At 42.7% G+C, this 21920-nt stretch overlaps 2 protein-coding genes across 2 annotated transcripts; one reads left to right on the forward strand and one right to left on the reverse strand.

The window, feature by feature from the left end:
• Positions 1–1438: 1438 nt before the first annotated feature.
• LOC139388761 (phosphoglycerate mutase 2 (muscle)) lies at positions 1439–10706 on the reverse strand. The gene is made up of 3 exons (XM_071135670.1): positions 10125–10706; positions 9008–9188; positions 1439–1815 (listed from the first exon to the last, which is right to left on the reverse strand). Exons 1-3 carry the CDS (start codon positions 10539–10541, stop codon positions 1646–1648), a joined length of 768 nt encoding a protein of 255 aa, XP_070991771.1. The 5' UTR covers positions 10542–10706; the 3' UTR covers positions 1439–1645.
• A 4772-nt stretch (positions 10707–15478) lies between these two features.
• Positions 15479–17944, forward strand: LOC139388157 (neurofilament light polypeptide-like). The gene is made up of 4 exons (XM_071134734.1): positions 15479–16551; positions 16833–16957; positions 17101–17543; positions 17679–17944. The coding sequence occupies exons 1-4, from the start codon at positions 15499–15501 to the stop codon at positions 17942–17944; spliced, it is 1887 nt and encodes a 628-aa protein (XP_070990835.1). The 5' UTR covers positions 15479–15498.
• Positions 17945–21920: the final 3976 nt, after the last annotated feature.

Below are 21920 nucleotides of genomic sequence, written 5' to 3' on the forward strand. Positions count from 1 at the left end.
CACGTTGAACCACTAGAGGGTACTCTAATTTCTCCTATAGATTATACATTGATACTCTAATTTCTCCTATAGATTATACATTGATACTCTAATTTCTCCTATAGATTATACATTGATACTCTAATTTCTCCTATAGATTATACATTGATACTCTAATTTCTCCTATAGATTATACATTGAACAACTCTGGTATTTACTTCCATATCAACACCACTGTTAGTAGGTAGCATTTAGCCTTTGCCTGCTCAATAGCACATTCAACATTATAATTGTGTTTTATATTTGAAAAATGGAGAGAAGTCAGTTCTGGAGCTTGATCATTTATTATGTGGATGAATACTTTTCACTTTAAATGAAGGATTTTAGTCAATGCAAGAAGAGAGAAAAAACTATTTTTGAAGCAAGATTGATTGGAAAAGCTAAGTTGTTTGTGTCAGCGAAGACATGGATACCTTACAGAATAGAACCTGAATAAGAACATCTGAATGCCTTACAACACACTGCTTTATAAGGTTGGTTGTAGTTGAGAATTTAATTAAAGATTTTCTAACTTAATTGACGGAAGTATGATTTTATTTATCCACTTAGGATCCAGACTAGTTAGTGTAAAATGTTATTTTACTGCTGTCCCAGCTCTAGGTTTGATGTCATTTGCGTTCAATCTAATGTGAAGGCAATTCCTTTTAGTGCCCCCTTCTGTGACCCAGTCATCTGACATACAGCCATGATCGAAATTATTGGCACCCTTGATTAAGTTGAGCAAAATAAAACACTAAAATAAATCATACAAATACTGAGCTATATTGCCACACACACTGACTTTGCCCTGGTACCTCACCCCCTAAACACACACACACACACACACACGCACACACGCACGCACGCACGCACACACGCACACACACACACACACACACACACACACACACACACACACACACACACACACACACACACACACACACACACACACACACACACACACACACACACACACACACACACACACACACACACTATCCCCTGCACCTGTCCTTTTGTCTCCGGAGAGAGCGACTAGTCCAGTGTTAAACGTGTCCCTGGCCCTGAGCCAGCCCCAGCCAGTGTACTGTGTCTGTACTGAGGAGATGAGAGGGATGGGGAGGGACGGAGTCAGACAAGGTGCTGCTGCACCACAGGAACGCTGCCAAAAGGAACTCAGTGACCTTCCTCTTCTCTCTCCTCCCCGCTCTGCTCTGCTATCTGGATAAGATTACACAGCACCACCATCGCCATGCTGATACCAGTGAATTACCCATCAGGGAGAGAAGGAAGATCAGGTCATGGAGGATAAATGGAAGAAGAGAAAAGGTGGAGCAAGAGAGGAAAGGATGAAAAAGATTATAAAGGAGGAAAAATGTCAAAACAGATGGAGGAAGAGGAAAGAGATAAAAGCAGAAACAGGCAAAGACACAAAAATGTGTTTTCTTTATTTGTTGTGTCAGACTGTTGTGCCCTTAACACAGGGCTTCACCAACACCTACAGTGGGACTGTGACACTCCACAATAGTGTGTGTGCGTGTGTGTTTGGTTGAGTGGACAAGGCTTGAGCGGGGGGAGGGACAGTCACTTTTTCTCTTTCTCCTCTTGATGTCTCCAGGCTGGCTTACTTCTTAGCTTTGCCCTGGGCAGCTACAGCCTCCATGGCCTTCTTCACAGTCTCAGCGTCTCCCAGGAAAGCCATGGGCTTGACGGGCTTCAGGTTTGCATCCAGCTCGTACACAATGGGGATACCTGTTGGCAGGTTCAACTCCATGATGGCAGCGTCTGACATGCCTGACGAGACAGACAGAAAGACGTGTTAGGAGTGAGCAGAGGTTAGTGTGTGAAATCAAGACTGATCATCCACATAGAGGAAATTCACATAAGGCAATGTATTTGACGTGTGTATTCCCAGTGGAGGGTAAGTACAGATCCTCAAAGGCTGGTATATTTCTTAGCTAGTACCACCTTTGACAGGGGAGGTCGTCCATACTCCTCTTTCAGGGGAGCGCTAGGGGGGCCACTAAGTAGCTTGTTTCAGCAGACTTTACCTTTCTCTGCCCTTTCCCTCTGCCCTTTTGTCACCCCCTCTCCCTCTGCAACCCTACAACCCAGCAACCCTGTCGGCATCACCCCGGTCCCACCACTCCTGGAGAATGCAGAACCTTTCTGCAGAAAGGTCGTGTCAGTAACGGGAACCGAGCCCATGGCCTTTTCCACTGTGTCTGTCTGAGCTCCAGGGAGAGAGCAACAAGCTATTTATAGACTCCTGGTTATCTGGAAATGTGCCTTCAGAAAATATTCACACACCTTAAGTTTTTCCACATTTGGTTGTGTTACAGCCTGATTTTGTTTACACAGTACCCCATAATGTCAAAGTGGAATTATGTTTTGAGAAAAATATACAGTGCCTTGCGAAAGTATTCGGCCCCCTTGAACTTTGCGACCTTTTGCCACATTTCAGGCTTCAAACATAAAGATATAAAACTGTATTTTTTTGTGAAGAATCAACAACAAGTGGGACACAATCATGAAGTGGAACGACATTTATTGGATATTTCAATCTTTTTTAACAAATCAAAAACTGAAAAATTGGGCGTGCAAAATTATTCAGCCCCCTTAAGTTAATACTTTGTAGCGCCACCTTTTGCTGCGATTACAGCTGTAAGTCGCTTGGGGTATGTCTCTATCAGTTTTGCACATCGAGAGACTGAAATTTTTTCCCATTCCTCCTTACAAAACAGCTCGAGCTCAGTGAGGTTGGATGGAGAGCATTTGTGAACAGCAGTTTTCATTTCTTTCCACAGATTCTCGATTGGATTCAGGTCTGGACTTTGACTTGGCCATTCTAACACCTGGATATGTTTATTTTTGAACCATTCCATTGTAGATTTTGCTTTATGTTTTGCATCATTGTCTTGTTGGAAGACAAATCTCCATCCCAGTCTCAGGTCTTTTACAGACTCCATCAGGTGTTCTTCCAGAATGGTCCTGTATTTGGCTCCATCCATCTTCCCATCAATTTTAACCATCTTCCCTGTCCCTGCTGAAGAAAAGCAGGCCCAAACCATGATGCTGCCACCACCATGTTTGACAGTGGGGATGGTGTGTTCAGCTGTGTTGCTTTTACGCCAAACATAACGTTTTGCATTGTTGCCAAAAAGTTCAATTTTGGTTTCATCTGACCAGAGCACCTTCTTCCACATGTTTGGAGTGTCTCCCAGGTGGCTTGTGGCAAACTTTAAACAACACTTTTTATGGATATCTTTAAGAAATGGCTTTCTTCTTGCCACTCTTCCATAAAGGCCAGATTTGTGCAATATAGGACTGATTGTTGTCCTATGGACAGAGTCTCCCACCTCAGCTGTAGATCTCTGCAGTTCATCCAGAGTGATCATGGGCCTCTTGGCTGTATCTCTGATCAGTCTTCTCCTTGTATGAGCTGAAAGTTTAGAGGGACGGCCAGGTCTTGGTAGATTTGCAGTGGTCTGATACTCCTTCCATTTCAATATTATCGCTTGCACAGTGCTCCTTGGGATGTTTAAAGCTTGGGAAATATTTTTGTATCCAAATTCGGCTTTAAACTTCTTCACAACAGTATCTCGGACCTGCCTGGTGTGTTCCTTGTTCTTCATGATGCTCTCTGCGCTTTTAACGGACTTCTGAGACTATCAAAGTGCAGGTGCATTTATACGGAGACTTGATTACACACAGGTGGATTGTATTTATCATCATTAGTCATTTAGGTCAACATTGGATCATTCAGAGATCCTCACTGAACTTCTGGAGAGTGTTTGCTGCACTGAAAGTAAAGGGGCTGAATAATTTTGCACGCCCAATTTTTCAGTTTTTGATTTGTTCAAAAAGTTTGAAATATCCAATAAATGTTGTTCCACTTCATGATTGTGTCCCACTTGTTGTTGATTCTTCACAAAAAAATACAGTTTTATATCTTTATGTTTGAAGCCTGAAATGTGGCAAAAGGTCGCAAAGTTCAAGGGGGCCGAATACTTTCGCAAGGCACTGTATATATTCATAAAAAATAATTTAAAAAGCTGAAATGTCTTGAGTCAATAAGCACTCAACCCCTTTGTTATGGCAAGCCTAAGTAAGTTCAGGAGTAAAAATGTGTTTAACAAGTCACATAATAAGTTGCATGGACTTTATGTGCAATAATAGATTTTAACATGATTTTTGGATGACAACCTCATCTCTGTACCCCACACATTGTCCCTCAGTCAGGCAGTGAATTTCAAACACATATTCAACCACAAAGACCAGGGAGGTTTTCCAATGCCTCGCACATTCATAGACTTGTCCTGAAGCCACTCCTGCATTGTCTTGGCAGTGTGCTTAGGGTCGTTGTCCTGTTGGAAGGTGAACCTTTGCCCCAGTCTGAGGTCCTGAGAGCTCTGGAGCAGGTTTTCATAAAGGATCTCTCTGTACTATGTTCCGTTCATCTTTGCCTCAAACCTGACTAGTCTCCCAGTCCCTGCCGCAGAAAAACATTCCCACAGCATGATGCTGCCACCACCATGCTTCACTGTAGGGATGGTGCCAGGTTTCCTCCAGACGTGACGCTTGGCATTCAGACCAAAGAGTTCAATCAAACCAGATAATCTTATTTATCATGGTATGAGAGTCCTTTAGGTGCCTTTTGGCAAACTCCATGCGGGCTGTCATGTGTCTTTTACTGAGGAGTGTCTTCCGTCTGGCCACTCTACCATATGATTGGTGGAGTGCTGCAGAGATGGAAGGTTCTCCCATCTCCACAGAGGAACTCTAAAGCTATGTCAGAGTGATCATCTCCCTGACCAAGGCCCTTCTTCCCCGATTGCTCAGTTTGGCTGGTGTTTAGCTCTAGGAGGAGTCTTGGCGGTTCCAAACTTATTCCATTTAAGAATGATGGAGGCCACTGTGGTCTTGGGGACCTTCAATGCTGCAGACATTTTTTGGTACACTTCCCCAGGTCTGTGCCTCAACATAATCCTGTCTCGGAGCTCTACGGACAATTCCTTTGACCTCATGGCTTGGTTTTTGCTCTGTGCTCTGACATGCACTGCCAACTGTGTGACCTTATATAGACAGGTGTTTGCCTTTCCAAATCATATCCAGTCAATTGAATTTACCACAGGTGGACTCCAATCAAGTTGTAGAAACATGTCAAGATGATCAATGGGTACGGGATGCACCTGAACTCAATTTCGAGTCTCATAGCAAAGGGACTGAATACTTACGTAAATAAGGTATTTCGGTTTTAAAAAAGTATAAATTTGAAACAAATTCAAATAACCTGCTTTTGCTTTGTCATTATGGGGTATTGTGTGTAGATTGCTGAGCAAATGTTTTCTTTAATCCATGTTAGAAAAATCAATTTGACTACTACATGATTCCACATGTATTATTTCATAGTTTCATGTCTTCACTATTATTCTACAATGTATAAAATAGTAAAAAAAAGAAAAACCCTTCAATGACTAGGTGTGTCCAATCTTTTGACTGGTACTGTGTATATATTTATATATATATATAATGTATATACACTACAGTTCAAAAGTTTGGGGTCACTTAGAAATGTTCTCGTTTTTGAAAGACAAACACATTTTTTGTCCATTAAAATAACATCTAATTGATCAGAAATAAAGTGTAGACATTGTTAATGTTGTAAATGACTATTGTAGCTGGAAAGGACAGATTTTTCGTGGAAATCTACACAGGCGTACAGAGGCCCATTATCAGCAACCATCACTCCTGTGATCCAATGGCACGTTGTGTTAGCTAATCCAAGTTTATCATTTTAAAAGGCGACTCCGGGATGCTAGCCTTCTAGGCAGAGTTGCAAAGAAAAAGCCATATCTCAAACTGGCCAATAAACATAAAATATTAAGATGGGCAAAAGAACCCAGACACTGGACAAAGGAACTCTGCCTAGAAGGCCAGCATCCCGGAGTCGCCTCTTCAATGTTGACGTTGAGACTGGTGTTTTGCGGGTACTATTTAATGAAGCTGCCAATTGAGGACTTGTGAGGCATCTGTTTCTCAAACCAAACACTCTAATGTACTTGTCCTCTCTCTCAGTTGTGCATCGGAGCCTCTCACTCCTCTTTATATTCTGGTTAGAGCCAGTTTGCTCTGTTCTGTGAAGGGAGTAGTACACAGCGTTGTACGAGATCTTCAGTTACTTTGGCAATTTCGCACATGGAATAGCCTTAATTTCTCAGAACAAGAATAGACTGACAAGTTTCAGATGAAAGTTATTTGTTTCTAGCCATTTTGAGTCTGTAATCTAACACACAAATGCTGATGCTCTAGATACTCAACTAGTCTATTGCTTCTTTAATCAGCGCAACCGTTTTCAGCTGTGCTAACATAATTGTAAAAGGGTTTTCTAATATTCATTTAAAATGATAAACTTGGATTAGCTAACACAACATGCCATTGGAACACAGGAGTGATGGTTGCTGATAATGGGCCTCTGTACACCTATGCAGATATTCCATAAAAAATCTGCTGTTTCCAGCTACAATAGTCATTTACAACAATAACAATGTCTACACTGTATTTCTGATCAATTTGGTGTTATTTTAATGGACAAAAAAAATTGCTTTTCTTTAAAAAACAAGGACATTCTAAGCGACCCCAAACTTTTGAACGGTAGTGTATATATATATTTATGTGACTGGGTGCCTGTGGTGTACCATACTATGCCTACAGGCCCAGCAGCTGTATTCTCACTGAACCACAGTAAACAAACAGTTAGGTGATTAACTGTAATGTCATGAGTGTATCATTACGTTAGTATTATCATTGTATTGTCATTACCATTTTATACCATCATTACTACTGTGTACCATCATTACTACTGCGTATCATCATTACTACTGTGTACCATCATTACTACTGTGTACCATCATTACTACTGTGTACCATCATTACTACTGTGTACCATCATTACTACTGTGTACCATCATTACTACTGTGTACCATCATTACTACTGTGTACCGTCATTACTACTGTGTACCATCATTACTACTGCGTATCATCATTACTACTGTGTACCATCATTACTACTGTGTACCATCATTACTATTGTGTACCATCATTACTACTGTGTACCATCATTACTACTGTGTACCATCATTACTACTGTGTTCCATCATTACTACTGTGTATCATCATTACTACTGTGTACCATCATTACTACTGTGTACCATCATTACTACTGTGTACCATCATTACTACTGTGTTCCATCATTACTATTGTGTACCATCATTACTACTGTGTACCATCATTACTACTGTGTACCATCATTACTACTGTGTACCATCATTACTACTGTGTACCGTCATTACTACTGTGTACCATCATTACTACTGTGTTCCATCATTACTACTGTGTATCATCATTACTACTGTGTATCAGCATTACTACTGTGTACCATCATTACTACTGTGTTCCATCATTACTACTGTGTACCATCATTACTACTGTGTACCGTCATTACTACTGTGTACCATCATTACTATTGCGTATCATCATTACTACTGTGTATCATCATTACTACTGTGTACCATCATTACTACTGTGTACCATCATTACTACTGTGTATCATCATTACTACTGTGTACCATCATTACTACTGTGTTCCATCATTACTACTGTGTATCATCATTACTACTGTGTATCATCATTACTACTGTGTACCATCATTACTACTGTGTTCCATCATTACTACTGTGTACCATCATTACTACTGTGTACCGTCATTACTACTGTGTACCATCATTACTACTGTGTACCGTCATTACTACTGTGTACCGTCATTACTACTGTGTACCGTCATTACTACTGTGTACCATCATTACTACTGCGTATCATCATTACTACTGTGTATCATCATTACTACTGTGTACCATCATTACTACTGTGTACCATCATTACTACTGTGTTCCATCATTACTACTGTGTATCATCATTACTACTGTTTATCATCATTACTACTGTGTACCATCATTACTACTGTGTTCCATCATTACTACTGTGTACCGTCATTACTACTGTGTACCGTCATTACTACTGTGTACCATCATTACTACTGCGTATCATCATTACTACTGTGTTCCATCATTACTACTGTGTACCATCATTACTACTGTGTACCATCATTACTACTGTGTTCCATCATTACTACTGTGTGCCATCATTACTACTGTGTTCCATCATTACTACTGTGTACCATCATTACTACTGTGTTCCATCATTACTACTGTGTACCATCATTACTACTGTGTTCCATCATTACTACTGTGTATCATCATTACTACTGTGTACCATCATTACTACTGTGTACCATCATTACTACTGTGTACCATCATTACTACTGTGTTCCATCATTACTACTGTGTATCATCATTACTACTGTGTACCATCATTACTACTGTGTACCATCATTACTACTGTGTACCATCATTACTACTGTGTACCGTCATTACTACTGTGTATCATCATTACTATTGTGTACCATCATTACTACTGTGTACCATCATTACTACTGTGTACCGTCATTACTACTGTGTACCGTCATTACTACTGTGTACCATCATTACTTCTGTGTACCATCATTACTACTGTGTACCATCATTACTACTGTGTACCGTCATTACTACTGTGTATCATCATTACTACTGTGTACCATCATTACTACTGTGTACCATCATTACTACTGTGTACCATCATTACTACTGTGTACCGTCATTACTACTGTGTATCATCATTACTACTGTGCATCATCCTTACTTGTTGCAGGCTGCAGACCTTTCAGTTTGTGCAGGGGCTATGCATCTGTTAGATCTGTGAGTCATGTGATGTTTGACAACATGCCAACATTCCTTGTGAAACATTAACTCTAACCTTTTTCCCTGTACCTCCTCTCCCACTTCCTGACCCCCCTGTGTCCAGCCACTGCAGCAGCCCATAATACCAACCCTCTAAGTGCTTGACAATTCCGCGGAGGCTGTTGCCGTGGGCAGCGATGATGACGTTCTTGCCAGCCTTGATCTCAGGTACGATGACATCGTTCCAGTAGGGCAGGGCACGGGCAATAGTGTCTTTCAGGGACTCGCATGTGGGCAGCTCACCGGGCTTCAGGCCCTTGTAGCGCCTTGACTGGTGGGAGGACAGAACAGCATGTTGGGTTACACTGCTCAAATGTACAAAAGCATGTATGATGTAACATCCTAGAGGGCTGCAAATGAAACCTGGCAAAGCCTACGTAGTACCTCAAGCAGTACATGTTAGAGGAAATCACCCAAGTCATAGACTGTTGTCTCTGCTACCTCACGGCAAGCGGTACCGGAGCGCCAAGTCTAGGTCCAAAATGCTCCTTAGCTTCTACCCCCAAGCAATAAGACTGGTGAACAATGAGACTGCCCCCTCCCCTTTGTTTTACACTGCTGCTACTCGCTGTTTTTTATCTATGCATAGTCACTTTACCCCTACCTACATGTACAAATTACTTCGACTAACCTGTACCCCCGCACATTGACTCGGTACCAGTACCCCCTGTATATAGCCTTGTTATTGTTATTTAATTGTGTTACTTTTAAAAAACATTTTTACTTTAGTTTATTTAGTAAATATCTTCGTAACTTAACTTAAAACTTCATCGTTGGTTAAGGGCTTGTAATTAAGCATTTTACGGTAAGGTCTACACCTGTTCTATTCGGGGCGCATGTGACAAATAACATTTGATTTAATTTGATTCGTACAGTACATGTTTTGGCTCATACAAGTAACAAGTCTTACATGAGAAGTTCTAGAATTTCATCCAACACTGTTCCATCCATCCAATGAATGCTGTTTTACTTCGACTGAAACCTGCAAGTCTTGCAGGATCTCCTAAGCAAGTCATAAATCTCCTGAAATTGACTGGTTTCCTTGTACAATGGGAACATATTCCAGGGGTAGTTGCACGCAACGCTTTAAAATAATGTGTCAGGTGTTATTATTATTATTATGTTAGCAGTCACAGACCTAAAATGTGGTTCACAAGTCTGTTTTGTGATGTACTACTATTCACCACCAGCAACACCGGCCTCTTACTTCACTGATGATCTTGTGGAAGGCGTGGTCGTGTTCCATGGGGGGAGGGGGGATGTCGAAGGAACGACGCCAGATCTTGACCTGCTCCTCTCCGTGCTTCTCGGCTGTCTCTGCCTTGTTGAGACCTGTCAGGCCGCCGTAGTGGCGCTCGTTCAGACGCCATGTGCGGTACACGGGAAGCCACATCTGGTCTGTGCCCTCCAGGATGGTCCACAGGGTCTTGACTGCTCGCTTCAGCACGGAGGTGTGACAGATGTCAAACTTCATTCCGGCGTCCTTGATGGCCTTGGCACCACGTTTGGCCTCTTCCAGGCCCTTCTCGCTGAGGTCGGCATCAAACCAGCCGCAAAATTTGTTGTACTGGTTCCACTCACTCTCGCCATGACGGACGATCACCAACTTATGGGCAGTAGTCATGCTTGCAGTGTTGCTTTAAATTCCTTTACCAAACACACAAGACACGGCCCTACCTTATGGTACACACACACTCTGAGACCAACAGCCCAGAGCGACTCCTCACACACTCTTTTTATAGCATTCTGGAATGAGGCCCTGCATAGCAGCCGGGCGTAAACTGCTCTCCACCAATGAGGGCACTTCACCCCCTGATGGACAGCTAGGCTCAGCCAATAGGGCAGTGCCTCCCATGGACTGGAGGGACATGTCCCAGCTGGGAAGGCCAGAGGTCAGGGATTGAGCTAAAATAGCAACATGACTTTTAAACCGAGAGCTGTGAAATAAAAGTGTAAAGATCAGAGTAAGCTTCTGCTGCTGAGGTGCTGTAGAGTGCACAGGAGGCTGCTGAGGGGAGGATGGCTCATAATAATGGCCGAAACGGAGCAAATGGAATGGCATCACACACATGAAAACCATGTGTTTTATATATTTGACCTATTCCACCTATTCCAGCCATTACCACGAGCCCGTCCTCCCCAATTAGGGTGCCAACAACCTACTGTGGTAGAGTTTCTGACATCAATAAAAGGCAATGGAATTAGTAATCCAACTCCAAAACTAGAACTGATACAGGCAACTATACTATGCAATGAGGTAGTAGTGACTAGGGTAAAACAGACTAAAACATTCTGTCTCAACATTGGGTTACGTTAGGGGAAGTTGAATAATATCACACATACTCCAGTAGTCCTACTGTATAATATCACACATACTCCAGTAGTCCTACTGTATAATAACACACATACTCTAGTAGTCCTACTGTATAATATCACACATACTCCAGTAGGTCTACTGTATAATATCACACATACTCCAGTAGTCCTACTGTATAATATCACACATACTCCAGTAGTCCTACTGTATAATATCACACATACTCCAGTAGTCCTACTGTATAATAACACACATACTCTAGTAGTCCTACTGTATAATATCACGCATACTCCAGTAGGTCTACTGTATAATATCACACATACTCCAGTAGTCCTACTGTATAATATCACACATACTCCAGTAGTCCTAGTGTATAATATCACACATACTCCAGTAGTCCTACTGTATAATAACACACAAACTCTAGTAGTCCTACTGTATAATAACACACAAACTCTAGTAGTCCTACTGTATAATATCACACATACTCTAGTAGGTCTACTGTATAATAACACACATACTCCAGTAGTCCTACTGTATAATATCACACATACTCCAGTAGTCCTACTGTATAATAACACACAAACTCTAGTAGTCCTACTGTATAATATCACACATACTCTAGTAGGTCTACTGTATAATAACACACATACTCCAGTAGTCCTACTGTATAATATCACACATACTCCAGTAGTCCTACTGTATAATAACACACAAACTCTAGTAGTCCTACTGTATAATATCACACATACTCCAGTAGGTCTACTGTATAATGACACACATACTCTAATAGTCCTACTGTATAATATCACACATACTCCAGTAGGTCTACTGTATAATAACACACATACTCCAGTAGGTCTACTGTATACTAGCACACATACTCTAGTAGTCCTACTGTATAATAACACGCATATTCTAGTAGTGCTACTGTATAATATCACACATACTCCAGTAGGTCTACTGTATAATATCACACATACTCCAGTAGGTCTACTGTATAATATCACACATACTCCAGTAGTCCTAGTGTATAATATCACACATACTCCAGTAGTCCTACTGTATAATAACACACATATTCTAGTAGTCCTACTGTATAATATCACACATACTCCAGTAGTCCTACTGTATAATATCACACATACTCCAGTAGTCCTACTGTATAATATCACACATACTCCAGTAGTCCTACTGTATAATATCACACATACTCCAGTAGTCCTACTGTATAATAACACACAAACTCTAGTAGTCCTACTGTATAATAACACACAAACTCTAGTAGTACTACTGTATAATATCACACATACTCCAGTAGGTCTACTGTATAATATCACACATACTCCAGTTGTCCTACTGTATAATAACACACATACTCTAGTAGTCCTACTGTATAATAACACACATACTCCAGTAGGTCTACTGTATAATATCACACATACTCTAATAGTCCTACTGTATAATAACACACATACTCTAGTAGTGCTACTGTATAATATCACACATACTTCAGTAGGTCTACTGTATAATATCACACATACTCCAGTTGTCCTACTGTATAATAACACACATACTCCAGTAGGTCTACTGAATAATATCACACATACTCTAGTAGCCCTACTGTATAATATCACACATACTCTAGTAGTCCTACAGTATAATAACACACATATTCTAGTAGTGCTACTGTATAATATCACACATACTATAGTAGTGCTACTGTATAATATCACACATACTCCAAAGAACACACATTAGAAACTGTACTTATTCCCAGTACAACCACTATTGGGTCTCCACAGGACAGTCAGCAAATAAATACAGTCAGCAAATATTTATTTGGGATGTTTGAAATTCTATGTAGAAATGCACCAAGGTTTCAAACCACCCACTTAAACTCTGGGGCCATTACAGGTGAAAATACTGATTCTGCATTAAACTGACCGAGAGTCAGGGCGGAGCCCAAACTACAGGGCCAAGTCAATCAATGCCCCCTTTTACCAATCAAAGTATGAGCCACGTTGAGGAAAGAGAGAAATACAATATCAGCAAAGACAATAGTAATGGAACTCTGGGCATGTAGCCAATCTGCATATCTTATATCACAAAAAAGGACAGAGAGATAGAGGAATCACAAAGAGAGAGAAAGACTGAGGATGCTGCCGTGAGAGAGAGCGAGAAATAGAGAGAAAAGCGAGAGGTAGAGAGAAAGCAGGTAAAGCTGAAAGAGAAGGGTGTATGAGAGAGAAGTGGAGAGGATACTGCGGGGCTGGGTGTGGAGTGGCTGGGTGTGGAGGGGCTGGGTGTGGAGGGGCTGGGTGTGGAGGGGCTGGGTGTGGAGGGGATGGGTGAAAACACTACATAAGCCCCAGGCATTTTAAGAAATCAGTCGGGGGCTCAACTTACTGTTGAGAGTTAGAATAGTAGAGTATACAAGGTGCAATTTAGATTGTTGTGCATCGGCATTTTGACAGTCACTCAATTAGCCCATGTCAGTCACTGACAGTCCCTCAACTAGCCCATGTCAGCTAAAATGTTTTAGATTGGTAAATGAGTCTAGCCAGGTATCTATACTTGTAGTTATCATGGTCAAATTACCCTGACCTCCATGGGGCCCCCATTGATTTTGTTAGTCACTCTCACTCAGAAGTCATATTGACATGGCAAATGTGTAAAATTGCAGCAAACTTGCTTTGAAACTGCAACATTTTCTTTACAGCCCATGTTGTAAAAATAAATTAGCTTAGAGCCCCAAAAAGTGAAAGCCAGCCCTGAATACAGTTGATAACGCCTGGAACCGGCCCCGACTTTACTTATGACTCAGCTTGCGGCAGCACCCCGCACCTACTGTAGCCTAGCAACCCACATCCATCTCACCTTCAAGGCTTCTGCTTTGAGAACTGTCAGCAAAATACACACGTACAAAAGAGACACACAAACACACGTAAATTCATACACTCTCCTCAAATGTGTACAGGCGAAATGCATAATATACTCCACCTAAACATGGACTCATACCAGCCTGTTCTCTCACAAGATCCTCATACTATGCTTAAATGTATGGCAAGTCACTTTGCTATCCATTCTCTCAATCAACAGTCTGGGACAGTATAAAATGTGTATCTCCCCCACCCCTCTCAGGAGGAAGTGGAGGAGGAAAAGGAGGAAGTGGGTGTCAGCAAGGAGGAAGCAGAGTGTTATTGACCAGCTATGGTTCCCTCTTCACTCTGGAGCTGAAAAAGATAAGAAGCCTGTTTCTCTTGTTAGGGAATAAACATGACAATATAAAAAGACCATTCAACTTCTCTTCAAATTCCTCAGTGTCCCTTCCAACTAAGGCAATCGTGAAAATGTATTTGAATTCATTTGACCTATTTTGTATAATAGATGCATTATCTATCATTATTATTATGACGATCTATTATTATGATTATCAATGCATTACCATCCCAAAAACACAAACACATCTTCACAGACATCATCATATTTATACACATTATCATTACAGCATCTGATTCAGAACCTTACAAGTATCTACAGGCACCAAACAGTAGCTTCCCAGCCATAATGTATAAATAAATAAACACATACCATCCAGCCGTGTGTTCGGTGTTTATCAATGTGGGTTTTCTGTGGTCATGGGTGTCGCTCTCTAATTGGCCAGCAGGGCAGGTGCTGTGTCACTGTATGAGGAGAAGCTGTGTATAATATCAATGCATAGGCTGCTGTAGAATGAGGACAGCCCATTCATTTTCTTCCCCTACAGGGAGGACTGCGAGACCTACATTCAAATGAATGACTCAAGTAATTTCATGCGACTATTCATTTTTACTATCGGTGCAGGTACAGTGCAGATTTATATTTCATTATCCAGAGGCTTTAGCTATCTAACTCTACTTTCCTGAACATTAACTTGTGAACATTAGTAGTCAAGGTTACTGTGTATGACAGAAACAGTGTAGAGAAACTAGAAACATGTTAACCTCCTTTGTACCCTCAAAAACACAAATATCTCTCCATCTGCAACCTCTCCCTCCCCCTCTCTTTCCTTCTTTCCTTTCCTTTCTCCCTCTCTGTCCGTTGCAGTGTAAGCCTATCGATCCCGCATAGTCAGAGTTTGGGAATGCGCCTGCGTCAGAGTTCTTCCTCCTGCTATAAAAGCTGGAGCCACTGCAGCAGCATCAGTCTGGGTTCTTCACCTGAGCCCTACAGACACATTGACACAGAGCCAGACAGAGCTGCCTGCCCTCCCAGCCCAGCCATGAGTACCCTCGGCTTTGACCCTTACTACTCATCCTCCTCCTATCGCCGCTGGCACGTGGAGGGAGCCCCCCGCGGAGTGGTGACCAAGGGGAGGTCACGATCGGCCTTCTCCTCCCACGCCTCCCCCCTCTCCTCCTCCGTGAGCTCCCGTCTGCAGTACTCCTCTCCTGGCCGGGCTCTGCATTCATCCATGGCCTCTTCCTCCTCTGTGGAACTGGAGCTGAGCCAGGCGACCCAGGTGAGCTCTGAATTCCGCACAGTGAGGACCCAGGAGAGGGCCCAGCTGCAGGACCTCAATGACCGCTTCGCTGGCTTCATCGAGCGTGTGCGGGAGCTGGAGCAGCAGAACCGTGCACTGGAGGCTGAGCTGGTGATGCTGAGGCAAAGGCACGGTGAACCCTCCCGCCTGGCGGCCCTGTATGAGCAGGAGGCGCGGGCCCTGAGGGCCGCCGTGGATGAGGCGCGTGGGGAGCAGCAGGCAGCCTTGGGCCAGAGGGAGCGTCTAGAGCAGGCCCTGAGCGCCCTGCAGGCCCGCTACGAGGAGGAGGTGGTGGCCCGCGAGGACACGGAGGGCAGGCTGCTGGATGCACGGTGTGGGGCCGACCAGACTGCCCTGGCCAGGGCTGAGCTGGAGAAGAGGGTGGAGACCCTGCTGGACGAGGTGGCCTTCCTCAAGAAGCTCCACGAGAGGGAGGTGGTGGAGCTCCAGGCCCAGGCCCAGCTGGGGGCCCAGGTGGCTGTGGAGATGGAGGCAGCCACACCAGACCTGTCCGGTGCTCTGAGGGACATCCGGGCCCAGTACGAGAGGCTGGCGGCCAAGAACATGCAGTCTGCTGAGGAGTGGTTCCATGGGAAGGTGGGCTCCCTGACGGAGAGTGTTGCCCAGCACAGCAATGCGGTGAGGAGCTCCAGGGATGAGGCAGGGGAGTACCGCCGGCAGCTCAAGGCCCACCTGCTGGAGATCGATACCTGCCGGGGTCTCAACAAGTCTCTGGAAAACCAGCTACACATCATGGAGGACAAGCAGAGCGCTGAGATAAGCAACATGCAGGTCAGTGGTGGTACTGCAGGACGAATTAAACAGCATATCTGGATTGATGCAAATACCTCAGAATAAATGCAATCTTAATGTGAATTTATTTATGTTTAGAAACTGCTTACTAATAGGTAAATGACTATATCAGAATACAAGACACCAATAATGTTTTATATTTTGTGCCAAGTGTAACTGATTTAGTAATACAGAATAGGAACAAATAAGATTATTTTGAATACATTTAAAATGTCATCCATTCAGACATTTTAGGCATAACCTTTAAACGTCTCCCATAGGACACTATTGGCCAGCTGGAGAATGATCTGAGAGCCACCAAGCAGGAGATGGCTCGCTACCTGAAGGACTACCAGGACCTGCTGAATGTTAAGATGGCCTTGGACATTGAGATCGCTGCCTACAGGTAGGATGCTATGAGGAGCATTGGCCAGAGCTTCAACTTAAACAAATATAATGTGATAATACTAATGCCAGTCCAGGTCAAGGAAAGTCTTTTGCTCTTTTATTCTAAAGTTTTATCTTTCCCATGATCCTTTACTTTTCCAGGAAGCTGCTGGAGGGGGAGGAGTCTCACTTCAGTGTGGGCGGATCAGGGGGTATGTCCAATGTCTATGGCCACAGCTTGTCAGTCATGCCCTCCTTCAGCCGCTCCATGTTCTCAATGCAGTCTAGCCTGAGCTCTGGCGCCCCCTACCTGATGACCTCACGCTTCCTTGGCTCCTCATTCGTCTCTGGAGAAGACATCATCTCTACCAGCCTGGCCCAGCGGGACTCTGCCAGCCCACCACAGGAGGAGGAAGAGGGGGAGAAGGAGGAAGAGGAGGCGATGGCGGAGGAAGAAGCAGAAGAGAAGAAAGAGGAGGGACAGGAGGAGGAAGAAGAGGGTGGAGAGGAGAAGGAGGAAAAGGGAGAAGAGAAAGAGGAAGATGGGGATGAGGGAGGCGAGGAGGAGAAGGAAGATGGAGAGGATGCTAAGGATGGAGATCAAGGTTAGCGTTGGGATATTTCCCCTCAAAGAGCATTCTCTATTGTTGTTGTGTATGGCTTACATGCTGACATTTTTACAAACCTGTATACTAACTAAATTATTCCTCTATTCTCAATTATTTCCTTTTTTGATATAGGTGGAGATGAGAATGCAGAAGAGGATAGAGAGAAAGATAAGGACGAAGGTGGGGAGCAGGATGGAAAGGAAGGTGTGGAAGAGGAGCGGGTAGAGAAAGAGGGAGGAGATGATAAAGAAGGGGGAGATAAAGATGAACAGGTGAAAGATGAAGGTAAAAGTGAGGAGAAAAAAGATGACGACTCAGAAACCAAAGAAGGGAAGGGCGAACCAGAGATATCCAAGAGTGAGGAGAAGAGAGAAAAATCTGCCGAAGAGAAAGACTAATCTGAAATACCAAAGGCTAAAAAGTAAGTTTGTGGCCCAAGACCACACAAGCCAAAAGACAGTCTAATAAAACCTCAGCTCGGCAAACAGCAGAAATACCCAACATTATCGACTCCAGTATGCTTGTTAACAAGGTGCTCAATACAATGTCTTTTAGTGCACTAATGCATCAAAATCAAGGTTATCTGCTAGCAGTTATAAGTCAATAAAATCAATAAAGGTCACACAATTCCTCTAGTGTGTGTGTAAGAGTGTGTGTGCTATGCCTGTGCAAGTCTGTGAGAGTGTGGTTGAATAAATACTTTTGAAAGCCATGCAGAGTGTGTAATTGATTGTTTTTGTCCTTATACTGAATCATGCTGAATAATAACTCAGTAAACAGTATTTATCATAGTTTGGGTTTTATCAGGATGAAATGTTGAACATATCATTGATACATCTTGAAAGGTGCTTAAAAACATGACCACATAGTTAACCACAATGTGAAAACATATAAGGCCGGTTGTTCATCATACATGACAGCAGGTCCTTTCTCAATGAATTCATTCAAACATTTAACAGGATATGTGTCATGATTTATAAACATTTTGTAAATGTTGAAAAAAACGATCTATTGAATGGTTTATAAGCTGCTTGTAACAAGACAGAGTACTGTTTAACGATGCTTATTAGCCTATCAGACACACACACACACACACACACACACACACACACACACACACACACACACACACACACACACACACACACACACACACACACACACACACACTGGTGTGTTGCACAGAATTAGATATCTCTGTGAGTTGCACTTCAGGTAACCTGTCTATAATGCCGATCATGAATGCCGAACACAGTTCTCTGGGTTTGGAGTTGCCTACATCGACATTCGGGGCACGCAGGCACAATCACGACGCACTGGCAGGGATCTGATCTTTTTTTGTACTTTATTCCATCTTGAGGGAGCACTAACCTGGCAAGGTCCACATCAGAGGCTCCATCAGCTATGCAGCTCAGGTCCAATGTGTCTGAGAACAGATGCTGAGGAACGGGAGGAACTTCAGAGAGGGATGGCATTTTTATTACCTAATTTCAGGGCTGAGAACGATCAAATCTGGGATCAGTCGTGTGTTTTTATTGCTTTTAAGACATTGAAATACTGTGGAGCTGATTTTATGACTCTTCACAATTTAGTTGCTTCCTTCGGCACTCTACGTGAGTGCTGAGCTAAAATCCTGAGAGGAAGAATGTTAGCAATCAGCAGAGTCACCCATGGACAGCACCCAACATGGGTCTGCAATCAGCAGAGTCACCCATGGACAGCACCCAACATGGGTCTGCAATCAGCAGAGTCACCCATGGACAGCACCCAACATGGGTCTGCAATCAGCAGAGTCACCCATGGACAGCACCCAACATGGGTCTGCGATCAGCAGGGTCACCCATGGACAGCACCCAACATGGGTCTGCGATCAGCAGAGTCCCCCATGGACAGCACCGAACATGGGTCTGCGATCAGCAGAGTCACCCATGGACAGCACCCAACATGGGTCTGCGATCAGCAGAGTCACCCATGGACAGCACCCAACATGGGTCTGCAATCAGCAGAGTCACCCATGGACAGCACCCAACATGTCTTCAATTTAATATAATAGTCACATACTAAATTCCAAACAACCTAAATCGCTTAAAACAATTAACTTGCGCGTAATGATGCACCAAGCAAAACTGCATTGCAGAGGACTGGATACAGCACCTTCAGAAAATATTCACACATCTTGACTTTTTCCACATTTTGTTTTGTTACTACCTGAAATTAAAATGAATTAAATTCAGATTGGGTGCCACTGGCCTACACACAATACCCCATAATGTCAACATGGAATTATGTTTTTTGACATTCTTACACATTTATTAAAAGTGAAAAGCTGAAATGACTTGAGTCAGTATGTATACATTCCCTTTGTTATGGCAAGCCTAAATAAGTGTAGGTATAAAACTAAAAGCTAATCAAGTCCCATAATAAGTTGGATGTGTGCATAACAATGTTTAATGTGATTTTTGAATGACAACCTCATCTCTGTACCCGACACAGACAATTATCTGTAAGGTTCCTCAGTTGAGCAGTGAATTTCAAACACAGGTAGATTGGTAGATGGGTAAAAATAAAAAACGCAGACATTGAATATCCCTTTTAGCATGGCAAAGTAATCAATTACACTTTGGATGGTGTATCAATACAACCAGTCACTGGTTGGTCGGGGTGGGTGCTCATATAACATGATTGTCTAGCAACCGCTTGGTGGGTGGGCATATAAAATGAGGGAAACAGATGTACTTTTACTATGTTACTGCTATGTTACTGCTATTTACTATGTCTGCCCCAGGGTCCAGTTTGACGTACTAGGGCAGAGGCTTTACATGTACTGGAATTAAAACGTGACAAGTTTTATAGCCCACTGCTTTTTTGCCTGCTTTGGTTTGTTTTTATTCATGCAATTTGGCAAAGTCCACTGATGAAAAGGGTTGAAATCGCACTGAGTGAGCATAGAGCGTCGTCCCCGCAGTGTCGTCCCCGACCAGCAGTGTCGGCAGGGGCAGTAAGGTTCAGCCCAGATCAGATGAGGACAAGCAACGTGAGGACAAACAACGGAGAAACAGCTCATATAGTCAATTTACAGTCGTAGCTGACAGGCAGACCTCTCTAAGGTTATTCTTCTTTTGATATATGTTGTAATCTTATTTGTTTATTTTACTTCATGAGATTACAGCTGGATGTGCTCACATCGGACAATTTAACTTAAATTGAGCTGCTTTCGTGTGTCCCTTTTACAGCACGCAGCAAAGGGAAAGTGTGCAGACACATGCCACAGTCCTAGCTAGGCTACTAAAATGTTGCAGTCTGGTTTGGGTTTTTAAAGCTTGACAATGAATAACCAAAAAACAAAACCTGCAAGAAAACACCATGCAAAAGAGAAACACGGAGGCATATTTTAGCAACATATTGAGCAGTAACCCAGGCTGGCTACTCAACTACAATATAATGTTGCATTCTACCGCACCTGTGATCCATGCAGTGCAAAAAAATGTAAAACATGTTTTAAGTTTAAATGTTAAAATAAACCTATAGCTATGTTTTTGTTATTTGTTGTTAAATACTTTCTGATTAGGGTCGCAGCATATTATGCACATCTGCAAGCATAGCAGCCAAGGCTGGACAAATATTATTTATAAGAGATAAAATAGCATGCAAAATAGCATGTTTTAATATGTTAGAATGCTATATACAGCATTCTCTGTATATAAGTGGACATTGTAAAGAGCCATATTTTTTTATAATAAAACAATGGCCAGTTTGGGTTGCAGTTGCACGTTTTTTTGGGAAAACAAATAGGTTATGTCTGGCCTGCAAATTCGTTGTGTTTTTTATATAGGTCCCCTGCACTGATTGAGTTTGACACCCCTGGGCTAGCTGATCTACATAGCAAGCTAAAAACACAGTGCCTAACGTTAGATAGCTAGCTGCTGGGAGGATGTCATGTCATTGGAGGAGTGGGTGAGTGACCAACAACCCCCCCATATCGTTTCTCAGTGTCTACAGCTAGAGATGCAGTTGTCATTTGGTTAGCTGGCAAGAAATGTGATTCGCTTAGCTAGCTAGCTATCTATGCTGAATTTGAACGATTGTCATCCACATTTAGCATATCTCTTAGTTGTCAGTCAAATGTATTTGGCATTGATGAAATGGGTGGGCAGGCAGACAAGTTCCCATTCAGTTGTCTAAACGTGGGTTGGGACAAGCATGCATTGGCAGGCAAGATGCAGAAGGACAAGCAAGCTACTATTCCCCATTGTTTCACTGCAATGCTGATGAGCAACTAGCTTCAAAAGCTTGAGAGGGTTTATCCAATGTTCCCTTGTTAGATTTGAGCTTATCTTGCTCTGGCTAGCATTAGTTGTTGATCTTGTTGTTGTA

This window comes from Oncorhynchus clarkii, chromosome 29 (genome assembly GCF_045791955.1).
Source record: "Oncorhynchus clarkii lewisi isolate Uvic-CL-2024 chromosome 29, UVic_Ocla_1.0, whole genome shotgun sequence".
NCBI lineage: Eukaryota > Metazoa > Chordata > Actinopteri > Salmoniformes > Salmonidae > Oncorhynchus > Oncorhynchus clarkii.